At 35.0% G+C, this 18,358-nt stretch overlaps 1 protein-coding gene across 11 annotated transcripts; it reads right to left on the reverse strand.

The window, feature by feature from the left end:
• Window positions 1-9,698: 9,698 nt before the first annotated feature.
• LOC130982041 (uncharacterized) lies at window positions 9,699-18,006 on the reverse strand. 11 transcript variants are annotated; one of them, XM_057905879.1, is made up of 14 exons: window positions 17,573-18,006; window positions 16,988-17,141; window positions 16,716-16,824; window positions 16,466-16,506; window positions 15,773-15,927; window positions 14,847-14,897; window positions 13,954-13,986; window positions 13,470-13,675; window positions 12,915-12,990; window positions 11,543-12,779; window positions 11,129-11,171; window positions 10,582-10,770; window positions 10,281-10,349; window positions 9,699-9,977 (listed from the first exon to the last, which is right to left on the reverse strand). In XM_057905879.1, the coding sequence occupies exon 10, from the start codon at window positions 12,756-12,758 to the stop codon at window positions 11,769-11,771; it is 990 nt and encodes a 329-aa protein (XP_057761862.1). In that variant the 5' UTR covers window positions 12,759-12,779; window positions 12,915-12,990; window positions 13,470-13,675; window positions 13,954-13,986; window positions 14,847-14,897; window positions 15,773-15,927; window positions 16,466-16,506; window positions 16,716-16,824; window positions 16,988-17,141; window positions 17,573-18,006; the 3' UTR covers window positions 9,699-9,977; window positions 10,281-10,349; window positions 10,582-10,770; window positions 11,129-11,171; window positions 11,543-11,768. The 11 variants fall into 11 exon arrangements, 9 of the variants coding, with proteins under 9 accessions (XP_057761862.1, XP_057761864.1, XP_057761857.1 ...); XM_057905881.1 differs by lacking the exon at window positions 13,954-13,986 and having other exon boundaries at window positions 9,699-9,974; window positions 10,582-10,691; XM_057905874.1 differs by lacking the exon at window positions 13,954-13,986 and having other exon boundaries at window positions 10,582-10,691.
• Between the last annotated feature and the right edge of the window lie 352 nt (window positions 18,007-18,358).

The raw sequence follows: 18,358 nt of genomic DNA on the forward strand, positions 1-18,358 counted from the left end.
TCACCATAAAGTGACATTTCTCCCAGTTTAAAACCAGGTTAGTCTCTTGGCACTTTTTCAAGACAAGTGCTAGGTGATTGAGACAGGAGCTAAATGAGTCTCCATATACTGAAAAGTCATCCATGAAGACTTCCAGAAATTTCTCTACCATATCTGAGAAGATAGAGAGCATGCACCTCTGAAAAGTTGCAGGTGCATTGCACAGACCAAAAGGCATCCTTCTGTAGGCAAACACGCCAGAAGGGCAAGTGAATGCTGTCTTCTCTTGGTCCTGAGGATCTACTGCAATTTGGTTGTAGCCTGAATAGCCATCCAAAAAGCAGTAGTAATCGTGACCAGCTAGTCTTTCTAGCATTTGGTCTATGAATGGTAAAGGAAAATGATCCTTTCTGGTGGCTGTGTTGAGCCTTCTGTAGTCAATACACATGCGCCACCCTGTGACTGTCCTTGTAGGAACCAGTTCATTTTTTTCATTATGAACCACTGTCATGCCTCCCTTTTTGGGAACAACTTGGACAGGGCTCACCCAGGGGCTATCAGAAATAGGATAAATAATCCCAGCCTCTAGTAATTTAGTGACCTCTTTCTGCACCACCTCCTTCATGGCAGGATTTAGCCTCCTCTGTGGTTGGACCACTGGTTTGGCATTATCCTCCAATAGGATCTTGTGCATGCATCTAGCTGGGCTAATGCCCTTAAGATCACTTATGGACCACCCAAGAGCTGTCTTGTGTGTCCTTAGCACTTGAATCAGTGCTTCCTCTTCCTGTGAATTTAAAGTAGAGCTTATAATCACTGGAAAAGTGTCACCCTCTCCCAGAAATGCATATTTCAGGGATGGTGGTAGTGGTTTGAGTTCAGGCTTAGGAGGCTTATCCTCTTCCTGAGGAATTTTTGAAAATTCCCTTGCCTCCTCTGATTCTTCTTGATCAGGTTGAGCATCCTTGAAGATGTCCTCAAGCTCTGATTCTAGGCTTTCAGCCATATTGATCTCTTCTACCAGAGAGTCAATAATGTCAGCGCCCATGCAGTCATTTGGTGTGTCTGGATGCTGCATAGCTTTTACAGCATTCAACTTGAACTCATCCTCATTGACTCTCAAAGTTACTTCCCCTTTTTGTACATCAATGAGAGTTCGTCCAGTTGCTAGGAAAGGTCTTCCTAGAATGAGAGTTGCACTCTTGTGCTCCTCCATTTCCAGCACTACAAAGTCAGTTGGAAAGGCAAATGGCCCAACCTTGACAATCATATCCTCTATTATGCCTGATGGATGTTTAATGGAGCCATCAGCAAGTTGGAGGCAGATCCTGGTTGGCTTGACTTCTCCAGTCAACCCAAGTTTTCTGATAGTAGATGCAGGTATTAGATTGATGCTTGCTCCAAGATCACATAGGGCTGTCTTGGTGCAAGTGCCTTCTAATGTGCATGGTATCAGAAAGCCTCCCGGATCTTGAAGCTTTTCTGGTAAGCTTTTCAGAATGACTGCACTGCATTCTTCAATGAGAAACACTTTTTCAGTTTCTCTCCAATCCTTCTTATGACTTAAGATTTCCTTCATGAACTTAGCATAAGAAGGTATTTGCTCAAGTGCCTCTGCAAACGGAATCTTTATTTCAAGAGTCCTTAGATAGTCTGCAAAGCGGGCAAATTGCTTATCCTGTTCCGCTTTGCGGAGTTTCTGAGGATAAGGCATCTTGGCTTGATATTCTTCAACCTTAGATGCTGCAGGTTTATTCTTTACAGAAGTGGTTGAAGAAGCCTTTTTAGAGGGATTACTGTCAGCACTCTCAGGTGTCTGATCCTCCCTTGGCGTTTGAACGCCAGGAATGGGTGAAGTTTGGGCGTTAAACGCCAACTTCTCTTCCTTTTCTGGCGTTTGAACGCCAGAACTGGGCAAGGAATGGGCGTTTAACGCCAACTTTCCTTCCCTTTCTGGCGCTTGAACGCCAATGACATTCCTTTCCGGGCTCTTACTGTCCTCAGAGGGATTTTGAACAGTGGTTTGGTTATCCTCTGTCAATTGTTTCCTGTTTGGCTTTTTGCTCTTTTGAGCAGTGGTATTCAGTGTCTTCCCACTCCTTAGTTGAACTGCTTGACACTCCTCTGTTATCTGTTTAGATATTTGCTGTTTTGCCTGATTCAACTGTAGTTCTATGTTCTTGTTAGCAACTTTAGTTTCATAGAGCATCTCTTTAAATTCTGCTAACTGTTCTGTCACCAGGAGTAGTTGTTGATTAAGCTCATTCATCTGTTCTTGAGGATTAGGATCAGTGATTAATGCCATGACTTCCTCTTTTGGAACGAACTCATTGCTAGAATATAAGTATTGGTTTCTAGCAACAGTGTCTATGAGCTCTTGAGCTTCTTCAATTGTCTTCCTCATGTGTATAGATCCACCAGCTGAGTGGTCTAAAGACATCTGAGCTTTTTCTGTGAGCCCATAGTAGAAGATGTCTAACTGTACCCACTCTGAAAACATTTCAGAGGGGCATTTTCTAAGCATACCTCTGTACCTCTCCCAGGCATTATAAAGGGATTCATTATCCTCTTGTTTAAAGCCTTGGATGTCCAGCCTTAGCTGTGTCATCCTCTTTGGAGGGTAGAAATGATTTAGGAATTTGTCTGACAACTGTTTTCATGTCTTTATGCTTGCTGTAGGCTGGTTATTCAACCACCTTTTAGCTTGATCTTTTACAGCAAATGGAAACAGTAATAGTCTGTAGACATCCTGATCCACCTCTTTATCATGTACTGTGTCAGCAATTTGTAAGAACTGTGCCAGAAACTCAGTAGGTTCTTCCTGTGGAAGACCGGAATACTGGCAATTTTGCTGCACTATGATAATGAGTTGAGGATTTAGCTCAAAGCTGCTTGCTTTGATGGGAGGTGTGCAGATGCTACTCCCATATGCAGCTGTAATGGGGTTAGCATATGACCCCAGAGTCCTTTTGGACTGATTAATTCCACTTAAGTCCATAATGGACAAAAGGGAAATGATAATGATTGCAAAGAGATAAATTTTGTTTATTTTCTTCTTTTTTTTTTTTTTTTGAAATAACCAAAAAAAATTAAAATAAAATAAAATAAAACAAAAGGAAAATAAAATAAAAAATTCGAAAATCAAAAGGAAAATAAGATCAAAGCAAATTGAGAACTGAATCAATTAGTAAAAAAAAAGATTTTGAAAACAGCAATTAAAAAGATATGATTGAAAAATTTTTATGAAAAAGATTTGATTTTTGAAAAGAGGAAAGAGAAAAACACAAAAAGACACCAAACTTAAAATTTTTAGAAAATCAAACACTAATTTTCGAAAATTTTAAAGGAAAAACACAAAGAGGACACCAAACTTAGAATTTTTATGAATCAAAAAGGGACTAAGAACATGCAAAAACAAAAATTAAGAGAAAAATAAAAGCATGCAAAAGACACCAAACTTAAAATATAAAACTAGACTCAACTAAAAGACTCTAAACCAACAAAAATAGACAGTCCTAATCTAAGCAACAAGATAAGCCGTCAGTTGTCCAAACTCGAACAATCCCTGGCAACGGCGCCAAAAACTTGGTGCACGAAATTGCAATCACACTTTTGCAATCCCGCACAACTAACCAGCAAGTGCACTGGGTCGTCCAAGTAATACCTTGCGTGAGCAAGGGTCGATCCCACGGAGATTGTCGGCTTGAAGCAAGCTATGGTTATCTTGTAAATCTTAGTCAGGATATCAGAAATTATCAGGATTGATTGTGAAAAGCAAAAGAACATGAAATAAGTACTTGTTATGCAGTAATGGAGGATAGGTTGAGGTTTTGGAGATGCTCCATCTTCTGAATCTCTGCTTTCCTACTGTCTTCTTCATCAAACACGCAAGGCTCCTTCCATGGCAAGCTGTATGTAGGGTTTCACCGTTGTCAGTGGCTACCTCCCATCCTCTCATTGGAAATGTTCAACGCACCCTGTCACGGCACGGCTATCCATCTGTCGGTTCTCAATCAGGCCGGAATAGAATCCAGTGATTCTTTTGCGTCTGTCACTAACGCCCCGCCTTCAGGAGTTTGAAGCACGTCACAGTCATTCAGTCATTGAATCCTACTCAGAATACCACAGACAAGGTTTAGACCTTCCGGATTCTCTTGAATGCCGCCATCAGTTCTAGCTTATACCACGAAGATTCTGGTTAAGGAATCCAAGAGATATCTACTCAATCTAAGATAGAACAGAGGTGGTTGTCAGGCACATGTTCATAGTTGAGAATGATGATGAGTGTCACGGATCATCACATTCATCCGGGTTAAGAACAAGTGATATCTTAGAATCGAAGCAAGCATGATTGAATAAGAAACAGTAGTAATTGCATTAATCCATCAAGACACAGCAGAGCTCCTCACCCCCAACCATGGGGTTTAGAGACTCATGCCGTGGAATGTACACAAAGAAACGTGTAAAAATGTCATGAGGTATAGGAACAATGTCAAAAGGTCCTATTAATAGTAAACTAGTATCCTAAGGTTTACAGAAATGAGTAAATGACAGAAAAATCCACTTCCGGGCCCACTTGGTGTGTGCTTGGGTTGAGCAATGAAGCATTTTCGTGTAGAGACTTTTTCTGGAGTTAAACGCCAGCTTCCATGCCAGTTTGGGCGTTTAACTCCAAGTTTTATGCCAGTTCCGGCGTTTAACGCTGGAATTTCTGAGGCCGAATTGCTACGCCGATTTGGGCCATCAAATCTTGGGCAAAGTATGGACTATCATATATTGCTGGAAAGCCCAGGATGTCTACTTTCCAACGCCATTGAGAGCGCGCCAATTGGGCTTCTGTAGCTCCAGAAAATCCACTTTGAGTGCAGGGAGGTTAGAATCCAACAGCATCTGCAGTCCTTTTCAGTCTCTGAATCAGATTTTTGCTCAGAACCTTCAATTTCAGTCAGAAAATACCTGAAATCACAGAAAAACACACGAACTCATAGTAAAGTCCAGAAAAGTGAATTTTAACTAAAAACTAATAAAAATATACTAAAAACTAACTAAAAGATACTAAAAACATACTAAAAACAATGCCAAAAAGCGTATAAATTATCCGCTCATCAGCCGCGTTTTGACCCAATTTTCGGCCCAGAAACACAGATTAAAGTCAGGGAACATGCAGAGACTCAACATATCAATTCATATCAGATCATACAAATAATTTTAGATTTTAGATGTAGTTTTTAGAGAGAGAGGTTCTCTCCTATCTCTTAGGTTTTAGGATTAGGATTCCTCTTAAAGGAATTAGGATTTCATCTTCTTCAATCATAGGTTCAATGTTCTTTTTATTTATTTCCCCAATTTAGTTTATGAACTCTTTATGTTGGATTTGATTTCTTTTATTAATATTTGAGGTATTTCAGACATATGACTTTTATTTAGTTTCTTATATTCTTGGTTCTAGTTGATTAATTGGTGACTCTTGAGTTGTCAAACTCATCGTGATTGATAATTGTTATCTTTGCTGATTGATTTAGATTCCTATAACTCTAGTCTTTCCTTAGGAGTTGACTAGGACTTTAGGTGTTAAATTGATTTATCCATTTGACTTACCTTCATAATTAGAGGTTGACTTAGTGGGAGCAAAAATATAATTCTCATCACCATTGATAAGGATAACTAGGATAGGACTTCTAATTTTCATACTTTGCCAAGAGTTTTTCTTTGCTAATTGATTTAATTCCCTGCAATCTATTTCTCTTATTCAAACCTTTCAAAACCCAAAAATACTATTTTTCATAACCAATAATAAATCATACTTCCCTGCAATTCCTTGAGAAGATGACCCGAGGTTTGAATACTTCAGTTATAAATTTTATTGGGTTTTGTTACTTGTGACAAACAATTTTTTGTACGAAAAGATTTTCTGTTGGTTCAGAAACTATACGTACAACGCGATTATATTTGTAAATTTCTTTACCGATAGAAAATCCGATCGTCAATCCGTCAGTCAGGTCACGATACATCACGCCGGTCGTTACCTCTTCTCTGTTTGTCGCGCCTTTGCTTATCGTCACCTCTTCGCGTCGGGTAACTGGGTAAGTCATAGAACACCGCTCACACATGCTTTACTGCTGCTTCTCCTCTTCACTCCTCACCGTGATTGATTTGATTCTGGATTTCTAATTTAGGGGAATTAAGTTTAGAGTTCTGAATTTTCTGATTATGATTTCTATTTAGGGTTGATTTGATTCTGAATTTTTTATTTAGGATAATTAGGTTCACTCCTCACTGTGATTGATTTGATTCTGGATTTCTGATTTAGGGTAATTAGGTTTAGAGTTCTGAATTTTCTGATTATGATTTCTATTTAGGGTTGATTTGATTCTGAATTTTTTATTTAGGATAATTAAGTTCTTAGTTCTGAATTTTCTGATTCTGATTTTTATTTAGGGTTATTTAATTCTGGATTTTTTAATTTGGGTAATTAGGTTCTAAGTTGTAAATTTCTGATTCTAATTTCTATTTTGGTATTTTGATTTTTTTATAATTTTCTGGTGATCATTACCGGATCAATGTCATTCTTGAATCTAAGAAGTTTGCAACATTCATCTTGGTTTGATATTGACATGCAATATTCCCTATTTACAACATTCATCCTGGTTTGTAACTCAGATTTTATTTTATTTGATTTTAGATTAAAGTGATTTTGGATTAGAGTGGTCAGCAATCTATCATTATTCATTAGTTTGTTCTTTTGTTTTTTGTTTTTTTTTTAACTCATTTATTATTTTCTCAAACATCTGTATTGTTTGGGAACTTTTTTTAATTATATTCTGACGTTATTAGGAGCATTAAGTTCTTGTCGGAAGAAAGAAGATAATAAAGTAAAGGTGTGTAGTCTATCATTTTTTTTAAAAAAGAGTTGTGTCATTGATTAAGGAAATACAGACTAAAATTCTTAATGCATTGGTGTTTTAAAAACTTAATAACTGTTCTTTTTTTCATTTTATGTACAGTTTCGTTTCTTTTGATCGGTTAATCATGCATTGGTTTAGGATGTTAACTAGATAAACCTAATGAAACATAATGGTTTACAAAAGGAAAAAATGAAAGTTAAGTGAGATTATAAAGATTAGCCTCATTTATATATACATAAGTTTAAATTAAGGTCAAACTGGTCAGAGATAGATGTAAGAGAATTCCAGATTCAAAAAAACAAAGATTTCCACTTCAATGAGCCACAAAATTGGTCCCTGATTATTACTTAATAATAACATATATATTTATTGATTTTCTAATTTCGTTGATTTCCTTTGAAGCATGCTTAAAGAATATTCATCCATTTCTTCAGTTACATGTATAACAATTATTAATTTCATGTATCAATTTTGAATTTTAGTATTTATGTCTTCTGAAGCATTTATAATATAGGTAACGTAATTGACAATTGTAACTTAGATTTTATTTTATTTGATTTTGGATTAAAGTGATTTTAATTCATGATTTATATTTCATGATTTATAGAATATCTTCTTCGGTGCATTGAGTAATACTCTTGAAAAGAGTACTCCATCGAAAGACTCTATAGACACTAATATTCAAACTACACAAGAGACTCCTCAATCTCAACCTCAAGAACCCTCAACGGATACCACAACTACTAATGAATGAACGACAAACTCTACAAGTGGTGTTCGAAGAGGAAGTTAACCTCTGAAGTGTGGAATCACTTCAAGATTGTGGAAATCAAGGAAAAATTAAAGGCTGAATGTAATTATTGCAAAGCAAAACTACTTGGTGACCTAAAATAAGGCACTTCGCACTTACGTGATCACTTCAAAAGCTGCAAGCTCTGCACCACTAGAGATATAAGACAATGTATGATGAAGACAACTCCAACAACTAGTGGGGAAACAGTTGTGGTTGGTGCATATACCTTCGACCAAGAAAATACAAGGAAAGAGTTATCAGTTATGGTTTGTCTTCATGAGTATCCGCTATCTATTATGAACCACATTGGGTTTCGACGATTCTGCAATACTTTGCAACCTCTATTCAAGGTGATTACTCACAACACTTTAAAGAGTGACATCTTGAAGTCTACAATGATGAGAGATCGAAGACAATGAATGTTCTTGAGCGTAATAAAAGTTGAGTTGCAATTACGACTAATATGTGGACAGCAAGCAACCAAAACAAAGGTTATATGACTATCACGGCTCATTACATTGATGATTCTTGGAAATTGCAAAGCCGTCTTGTGAAGTAATAATATTATCATTATAGGTTCTTCTAAATGTTTATATGTTTGCAAAGCTGTCTTGTTTACACAATTGCAAAGCTGTCTTCTATATAATTGCAAAGCTGTCTTGTTTATAATTGTACTAAATTATCATTACAGGTTTATATATGTGCCAGCTCCCCACACGGCTGAGGTACTTTCAGAGGTTCTTGTGGATTGTTTGATGGATTAGAATCTTGATAGGAAGGTATCCACTTTGACTATTGATAATTGCAGTACTAATGATGTTATGATTGAGAATATTTTGACTAAAATGTCACATAAAAACTTTATCTTGGGTGGTAAATTATTTCACATGCAATGTTGTGCGCATATATTAAATTTGATTGTCAAGAATGGGTTACAACTTATTTCACATGCTATTGAAAGGGTGAGGGATAGTGTTCATTATTGGACTGCAACACCTAAAAGAGAAGAAAAATTTAAGGAAACATGTGCGCAACTTAAAATATCCTACACAAAAAATATTTGTCTTGATTGTAAAACTAGGTGGAATTCAACATTTTTTATGCTTGAAGTTGCAATTATGTATAAATATGTGTTTGAAAGATTGTCATTGCGTGAGAGTCAATATAAATCTTTGCCTAGTGAGAAGGATTAGGATATGGCGGATGAGATTTTTCAATGATTGAGGGTATTCTTTGATGTGATGACTGAATTATTTTCTGGAACAACTTATCCTACATCAAATCTTTATTTTCCTAAGGTTTGTGTGATTAAGTTGGCTTTGATGGAGTGGAAAAATTGTAAAAATGAGATAATTGAAATGATGGCTACTAGTATGATAACTAAGTTTGAAAAGTATTGGGGTGTGATTAATACAGTTATGGCTATTGGGACTCTTTTGGATCCTAGGTACAAGATGCACTACAACAAAACAGCATTTTGGCGACGGTTTTTTTTAATGCTTGGCGACGGTTTTAACCGTCACTAAATGGTTTTGCGACGGTAAAAAAAAACGTCACAGATTTGAGCGTCGCCAGCTGACATAGTGATGGTTTTGGACCACCGTTGGTAAGAAGTGTCGCTAAATTGTTTGTGACGGTTTTTGAAGTATAAAACCGTCACTAATCTGTAACACTTGTAAAGTTGCTTTTTAGGCTGCATTTCGCGACGTTTTAAAACTGTCGTTAAATTACTAATTTCTGTGACAGTTTTTCTTTATATTTCATGACTATTTTAAACCGTCACTAAGTTACTAGTTCTTATGACAGTTTTTAGGTATATTTAGTGACAATTTAAACCATCACAATATTTTTAGTGACGATTTTTTGATTTAAAACCGTCACTAAGTTACTAATTCCTATGACAGTTTTTTCCAGTATTTAGTGACTGTTTTAAACTGTCATAATCTCTCCAACATCAATGTTTTGTTTTATTAATTATTAAAAAAATTATTTCTATTATAAATAATAATTTATTTGTCTATCAACAAAATAATAAATGGCATTATATTTCAACAAATTTAAACTCAATCTCACAAGTTTTACAAAAATAGAAACAATATATTTCAAAAGTTGAATTCTACAAATTTTACATAGTCATAATCCATAAAATGTAAATTCAAAAAATCCTAACTTAATCGAAACATATAAAGCTAACAATTGTACTTGTAACTTAATCCTCAACTTTTCTCCTCAACTTCACTTCACATTCAACCTCAATAGTATCAAACTTCAACAATTACTTCACAAGTAACTCTTGTCTTCTACAAATGAGAGAATGCAATGATTAGAATGCATTCACGAATAAAGGGACTTGCAATGAAACATGAAATATAGGAAATTAGAAATATCCAAATAAAGATTACCACCAAGACTAATGCGCATTTGAATTTGTTTGAAATACATGGCATAACCCCAAGCTCATAAAAATTTACAATTAAATGAACTTATAAGGTTTTCAGGTTTAGGATTTGGGATAAAGGTGTGGGGATGGAACCATTAACTGATTTAGTATGAAGGGGGGTATATACAGTAATTTTTGGTTTGGAGAAACAGGGAAAACATACCACTGCTATTGATGACATGGAGAGAAATGAGCCAACAAAAACACCTTCGGACAATTTGGCTCCAAATATCTGCAAATCAAGTGGACAATGATGTTTAGAACCCGTCTCTACTCAACCATAAATGCTTAATTATGATTTCACTGTGTCAGAGCTTAATAAAACAGAACAAAGAAGAGCACTAGCTACTAATAACAATTCCTGATCCAAACATGACAAAGATTTCACAGACAGGCCTTAATCAAACCTTTTCACCTCTCAATTCAAAAGGAAACATTGAAGTATTTGATTGCATCATACTAACCCAGTATACTTGGAATCAAGTTCCCAAAAGGAAACTCCAAGATGATCCTAAAACACAATCAATTGCTTCAATGGTATCCAGTCCCTCCGCTGTAAGTTCAATAGCTTCTTCTGCAGTTGACAACATTATTCCGGTTCAGTCCAAAAGCCTTATGGTGAATGATCAATCTTCAGTCACTTCAAATCCGAGCTTGAAAACACAAGAATAAACTATGAAATAATCCAAGAGCAAGAAGTAGTAGTTATAAGCAAAAGATTAAAATATTTGAGGACTTCATCAACAACTAAACTATGCTTGGGTATGTATACAGTTTAAGAGTTGTAACAGTGAGAAATAATAAGAGTTATTATATCTGCTCTATTATTAATATTTTACATAGAAAAATTAACAAAGGAAAAGTAATAAAGAATCGCAGAATTATGAATTAACATTAAATTAATCATTAAGCTCACATCAAGTTTATAGGTGCACCAAACAAAACTACCAAGTTTTACAAGAATGGACATAAGATAGAACAGGCAACAGCAAGGAGTAATTTATGCCAAACCTTCATAAGAATCCTGCCTGCCCCCTGATTTCAATTGAGACTCCTACCCCACAGAAAAACAAATAGATCATCAGTATGGGAGGAAACATTACTCTCATTTAAGAAAGTTCAGTATAATTTCCAGATAAATATTACTCTCATTTCTAGTCATAAAACAAGTCACAATCCAAGAGCCATAATCTTGTAGCTGCAGCACTAGAGGGGAAAAGGAAAAGGAAGTTTCAATGTGAAATTGATCAACTCAATAATTGCATAATCCTTTCCCCAACAATTTAATTACATATAAAATTAATAAAAAATTTGGTAACATAAGTTTATTATTCAAAACTATTTTTGATAAAGAAGAAACACATGCATTAAATTTCCTGATCTAAGCATATCAAGATTAATGAAGTTACAACTTCAAGTGGTTACCTCTTTTTTAGTCTCTCCATTAACTGAACCCTCAGTTTCAGTTATTCTCTCTACCAACTCTGGCTCAGAAGCATTTGCATCATTTAGCCTCTGAATCAGCATCCTTATTCCCAAACAACTTGGAAGGAAGCAATGAAGCAACTGCAGCTCTAGCACTTCTTTTTGCAGCCTCAGCTGCCTCAACCTCCTTAGCACTTCTTTTTTAGTCTTGTAAGCTCAATGTCTTTTACACAAGCATATTCTCATTCTCATCATAGTTTTCATTGATTATTGGAAGATCATCATCTACAACTATTCTCGCCAATTTTATATTTGTATTTTCATCTGAAAAAAGAGACTCTAAGTCTTGTGGTGGATAATTATCATTGGATACTGTAATTTCGTCATCTTCACCCATATTATCTCCACCCATGTTATACAAATCTCTTGGCTTCAAGTGAATTGGTATGCACCATCCTTTTTCTTTCTCATCATCCACATAATATACCATCTGGGCTTCAGAAGCTTTAATATATGGCTCGTCATCTTCATGTTCACCAGTATGTATGAGTCTTGTAAAGTTCACAGATAAAAAACCTAAATTGTCTTTTTTGATTCCTCTAGGACTAGTTGTGTTTGCCCATTGACATTTAAACAAGAGAACTGTAAAGCCATTGTAGAAAAGCTCAATGATGTCTACCAGCTTTCCATAATAAGGTACTGCACCAAAGTTCATTCGGGTATCTTTACTACTTGAGTAACTTCTTGTTCCAAATGTACCAAAGACTCCGCTATTCTGAGTTTTTAATCCATTATCCCTTGCTAAAGTTCGAAATCTATATCCGTTAACATCATATGAAGAGAACTTTCTTGCTTGGTCATATGGTCCTTGAGAAAGACTGATAAGAATGTCTTTATCCACAAGCATGTCATGAATAGAATCTTGATTAAAATCATCAAAAGCATTTGAAGCATCACTATTTGAGACGTTACTACTGGGATCCCCTACCTCAGTCTCTCCGTGATAAAACCAAAGTGTATATTCTTTCGGGAATTGGGTACATATCAAGTGATCGTACATCTCACCCTTTGTCACTTTTTTTCTAAAACCGCACTTCAAACAAGGGCATACAGTTGCTTCAGCTAAACTATTTTCGAAGGCAAAATCAATAAACCTCCTAACCCCTCGCTCATACTCTATTGAGTTTCGTGGCTTTGTGATCCATGACTTATCCATTGAACCAATATAAGAATATTCCTTCAAATTTCAAACAAGAGTATATCCTTAATTCTATCTACAATGCAATAAATACTAAACTATGAAAAGTACCATGCAATAAAAATATAGTTTGTGTAGTAGTAAAAATAAATATAAATTAAGAAAAAAACTAACTGAATGTGGCGATGCCGCAAGGAAGCTCCACCTTCTAACTCTCTCACTTCCAACAATACTTATATGAATCTTCTCTCTGCATTCATATAGAAAATTCTACGTGGGCCAGAGATTATTATCAACGAAAGCAAGCAAATACAAGTCAAACCATGATGTGCACAAGGCAAGACCACATATCTACGTCAATCATATTAGATATACATTATTAAAATAGTACAATAAGATATTTTTTTAAAATGATCTATCATTTAGTCTTAAAAAAATTAAAAAATAAGTAACTTTTCATAAAAAATAAGTAACTTCTTATAAAAATATATATTCAAATTAATTAAATAATATTATTTAAATAAAAAAATTGACTAAAAACTGAAAATTTAAAAAATAAATAGCATTTCTCCTATTATATAAAACAAATATAAAATTGAAATGTGCTTCTGCCACTTGAAATCAAATCCGAAGTCCAAAAAATACTAAAGACTTACAACCAGTCATCCAAAAAATATTAAACTAAAAAAATACTAAAGACTTACAAACCCAGTTCATAACAACACTTACAGATGAGAGGCTAAAATTTCTTAAGAGCAGATGCAGGTTCAAGGCTTGAGGGTAAACTTGCCAGGCTCGGTGTATTTTGCTTCTAGCTGATCAACTTTGTTAAATTTAAAACCCCTGATTCTCAATACCTCAGGCTCCTTGGAATCCTTATGGTCGACAGTTTCAAGAGTCCAACCTTTGTTCTGAACTGAACCACTTGCATTAACCTATTAAAAAAGAAGAGAAAAAAAAACTCGCATTAATCTAAACGTTAAATAAAAAACAAGGTCTTCCATGCATGTGTATTAATACTGAACAAGACAAATTTCAAGATTTGATTAATTTGGGGGTATGTAAATGAAATAGAAACAATGCAATTATAAGGCAAATGACAATTATAAACAAGTTAAATAACACACAAAAGTTGAAGAGGAAAGAAAGAGAAAGTAGTAGCAGCTTCATGAAAGCAGGGAAACTAGCACAGCATTCGGAGAAAAACTTTTACCTCAAGGAAGCTGTGAACGCCCACAGCTTGAAACTGAGAGCATTAACATAAAAAAAAAAAAGGAGGAAGAAAACACAGATACAAGTTATGCTTGCTGGCTACATATGGCTAATAAGTGAATTTTAATTGGAAAAAGAATGAAATTTGAATTAGAAAGCAACATCCAAACCTTAATCTTGTCAAGAGGTACTAAATGAAAGAGTGTTTTGCCTCAGATTAAGACAAACAAATTCATTCCCAGAATTTTGACAAGACGTAAAAATAGAGTAGTAATACAACATCCCAGATTTCACAGTAATTATAATTCGAACTATTAAATACTAAAGGTAACCATTATTTATTGATTAAATGTGCTGACTTTAGAGCTCTTGTACATTGATTATTTCAAATAAAAATAGATACTATAATTAGTAAAGTATACCAATTCAATGAACAAGAAATAAGCAATGTGAGGTACTAACCTTATGATTTAAGATCCTTTGTTAGGGACCAAACAATAAGCAGTCTTGATTTTCTTATTTAAAAAAAAAAGAAAAAAAGACACGGAAGCACCCTATAAAAGTCATCAATACTGTTAAAAAGATTCAGGCCAATGAATATATTATTATTAAGAAAGAGGCTGAAGGTTAATTAAGTTCTATACTAGTTAATTAGATGAAGAACAAATTAAAAACAATAATCCAAAAAGTTCAATTAAAAAGGACAATTCACTATTGCTTCCAATCCCAAAATTTAATCATAAAGAGACTAACCACTATTTTATAGAAGGCATCAATTGAAAGAGTATAACTCTCTAGCCATATAACCAATCAGATGTAAATTGCTGATATAAATATATTAAAGAAGCAATTCAAAGCTTAGTGAGTTAAAGAACATATAATAGTTAATTTTACCTCTCTGCATTGAAGAAGTGGCTCCTTAGCCTCGAGGTTACTGTTTCCCTCCTGCTTTGCAAAATAACACCAAAAATGATTTTTGTACCTCATAAAAGTAAAATCCTAGATATGTACTAAAGCTAAGAAACTAGTTTGAGATATGTACCACAAAATTGTTCTAGTGTCATCATGCTCTACAAGCCTAAAACTTAATTTCTTACTAATTAAGTTACTTTCTTTGTTTTTATTTCTTTGCTTTGGCTGACAAATGTCTACATTAAATAGAGAGACAATCCATCAAAAGTAGATATCACAGGAATTAAGTTTTAGAAAAATTAGATACAAAAAATCAGAGAGAATATGACGGAGCAGCCACTAAGTTCATGAATCAAATTCTACTTGTCCTTAAAGCAAGAACTAGAATAATTTCAAGGGCATTATCATTAAATTGGTCCTTCTACTCTAAGTCTAACAATTCATTCGTTAAACAAGAGAGTTTAGTATGCAAACTTGACCAACCAAAAATAATAAAACTAACCAGAAATTTGGTTAAAGCATTTCATCGAACATGTTGAGTGCTACTAAAACTAAAAAGAAATAAGAGAATTTAATTAACTAAGAAAATCAAATTTGAAATGCACCAAACCCTCAATTACAAAAATTGAACCAGAAATCGAAAGAGCAAACGAAGAATTAAAAATCGCACAACTGTATAGAGTTTGATTGAATTGCTAGTAAAATTAAAATGAAATCAACGAACCAAGGAGAGAAAAAGAATCTACGTACCCTTACAATATGTGATAAGTGATAGGTGAATATGAAGATTTATCCCAGAATATAACAACCCTAACCTTTAATTTCAGTCTTTGAAGAAAATCAAAATATTATCAAATCAAATAGCTAAGGGATGAGAAAGAAAATGAAGAATATAAAGAACCTTATACCTTAAAATGAAGAAATCGGAAGAAGGAGCCTTGTCGAAAAAAGGTTCTACCAACACTCTTCCCGGTGATGAAGGGCGCAGCTAGCTTGAGGAGTAATTTCAATCGCAGCAACTCAACGTGAAGAAAGGACAGAGCAAGTTTCAGTCGCAGCAACTCTGAAAAATATTTGACCTTTGGATCACTTGTGTATACTTTGGGCCTTTGAAGGGAAAAACTAAAAGAAACCTGCGACGGTTGTCACCAAATTCTAATAACCGTATCTATCTTTTAAAATGGAAACGGTTTGAAGCAACCGTCGTTAGCTTAGCGTAGCTAACTTGCTTATTTGGTCATAACTTTGGCATTATTCACTAGTTTTACTAAGTTCTTAACAAATTAAAAATGTTAATTAAGTCACATAGATTCATCACAAATGTAACAAATATGCAGGAACATCAATTGAAGCTCAAATACATGCTAAACGGCAATTGAAGCTTTTGAATCATGGAGAAACATATGAAATGAATTGCCCTCATCTTTTATTCAGAATAATTCTAGTTCCTGCTCCTGATTGGATTGGCAAAATTAACATAAAATGCATAGAGACAGGACTTGAGGCTGATTTATCTTACAAATCAACATTTTCTATTTAAAAAAGCAAAGAAAGAAATTATTGAAGCTTACCATAACTCCATAAGGATAAAGCACACATACCTAATTGAAGTGAGGAATTAGAGTAAGAATCTTGTAATTCCCTGCGAAACACATCAGAAATGAAATTAAAATCACTCTAAAAGGGGATATTATTACAGTGGAGGAGTGCTACTTGTCGAAGAGAGAGCTTGAAACCTTGAAACAAAGATATTATTACATGCACATCTTCAATATCATCAAAACTAAACCTACATGTGAAAAGATACATGGCCCGGCCCCTACAGTGTTATCTATTCTATCTAATGTGTACCTTCAATCTAACTCTTTCTGCTTTGTTTTTAAGCGTCTTCGATCTCAGCCACACCCCTCCCTTTTACCTTCTCCTTCTCCCTGTACTTGTAGCTTTCTCTTCTTTCTCCCTAACACATACACATTATGCAAATTGTTAGTTAGGGCTTAGTAGTAGCTAGCTGCTTTGCAAAAAGTATTCATTGTCACTGTTCATTAATTAATAAAAGCGCTATCCATGAAATGCTGAAAATAAAATGATTAAAAAAAAGAGGGGTTCGAGAGTGTCATTACTTTGAACAATGTTGGGTGGGCTTCCGTGACAGGTGTTAAGCTCTCAACCAAGGACACAAAAAGAAACAAGATAAACCCGCTATCTTGATCGATGCTTTTCAGTTTCACAATTCAAGCGCTTTCCTTTCCTCCCACAGCTCACAGATCTGTCTACCTGAGCTTCCATTATTGCGTCAAAAACCAAAAAACAGATATTAAATACCAGAACTTGAAAATCTTCACCTCATTACAACTACCAACAACACACTTTTCAGATCAGTGCCAACATTTTGCCAGAAACCATAGTCAAATAGAATATCAGAGAGAGATCAAAGTGTTTAGTTGAAACATTTCATCGAGCAGGTTGTGTGCAAGTAAAATCAAAATAAATTTTAAGACAAACAAAATTTAAAGCTTCCAACAAAACAATCCTCCATATAATAAGATATAAAGCATAATCTCTTAGATGAAGAATCAATGAACAATTGAAAATCACAAGTAACAGGACCAAAGAATAACAATCATGTATAGATTATTCACTATCAGATGAACAACAAAAAAATTGTAGGAGAAATAAATATAGTAGAAGAATAATCAAATACTAACTACTGGTGTTCAATATTGTGGTTGGAAGAGAAAAATGGTCGCCGACAGGAGGGAATTAGGGTTTGCACTCGCGAAACAGGGAAAGAGAAACAACAGCGTGGGGGACCGGGACGACGAACTCAAACCGCGATGGAGAATAGTGAATGGCGAACGCGAACCGCGATGGTGAACGGCGAACAGCAAACTCGAACCGCGAAGGTGAACGGCGAATGGCGAACTCGAACCGCGCCGGTGAACAACGAATGGCGAACTCAAACCGCGACGGTGAAGGGTGAACGGCAAACTCGAACTGCGACGGTGAATGGCGAATGGCGAACTTGAATCACGATGGCAAACGGGAACTGTAGCACGGTGATGGTTGTTAGTTTCTTTTCTCTTTCTCACGGTGAAAGTGCCAATATGTTTTTTGAAAAAATAGGATAAAAAAAAGGGTGAGATTGTGATTAGTGATTAGATTAGTGACAGTTAAAAAATTACATATATAAATGTCACTATATTAATGAATAGAGACCCTTAAAATAAGGGTCATAAATCAAGTGTAGCTATATGATTAATTTGGTGTAGTGATGTATTTATTGAATTTCTTTTTTCAAAAAATATATGGTGAGACGGAGGCATGTGTTGTAATTGGTCAAGTGAAAAGAGTAGTGCAAGATTTAGTTTTAAAATATGCAACAAAGGAAAGAGAGAGAGACCAAGCTGCTCAATTAGATATGCCGCCACCACCATCAATTCCTTCAAGTTCAAAGGGGAGGAAGTTCAGTCATGAAGATTGACAAGCTGATT

Source organism: Arachis stenosperma, chromosome 5 (assembly GCF_014773155.1).
Source record: "Arachis stenosperma cultivar V10309 chromosome 5, arast.V10309.gnm1.PFL2, whole genome shotgun sequence".
Lineage (NCBI taxonomy): Eukaryota > Viridiplantae > Streptophyta > Magnoliopsida > Fabales > Fabaceae > Arachis > Arachis stenosperma.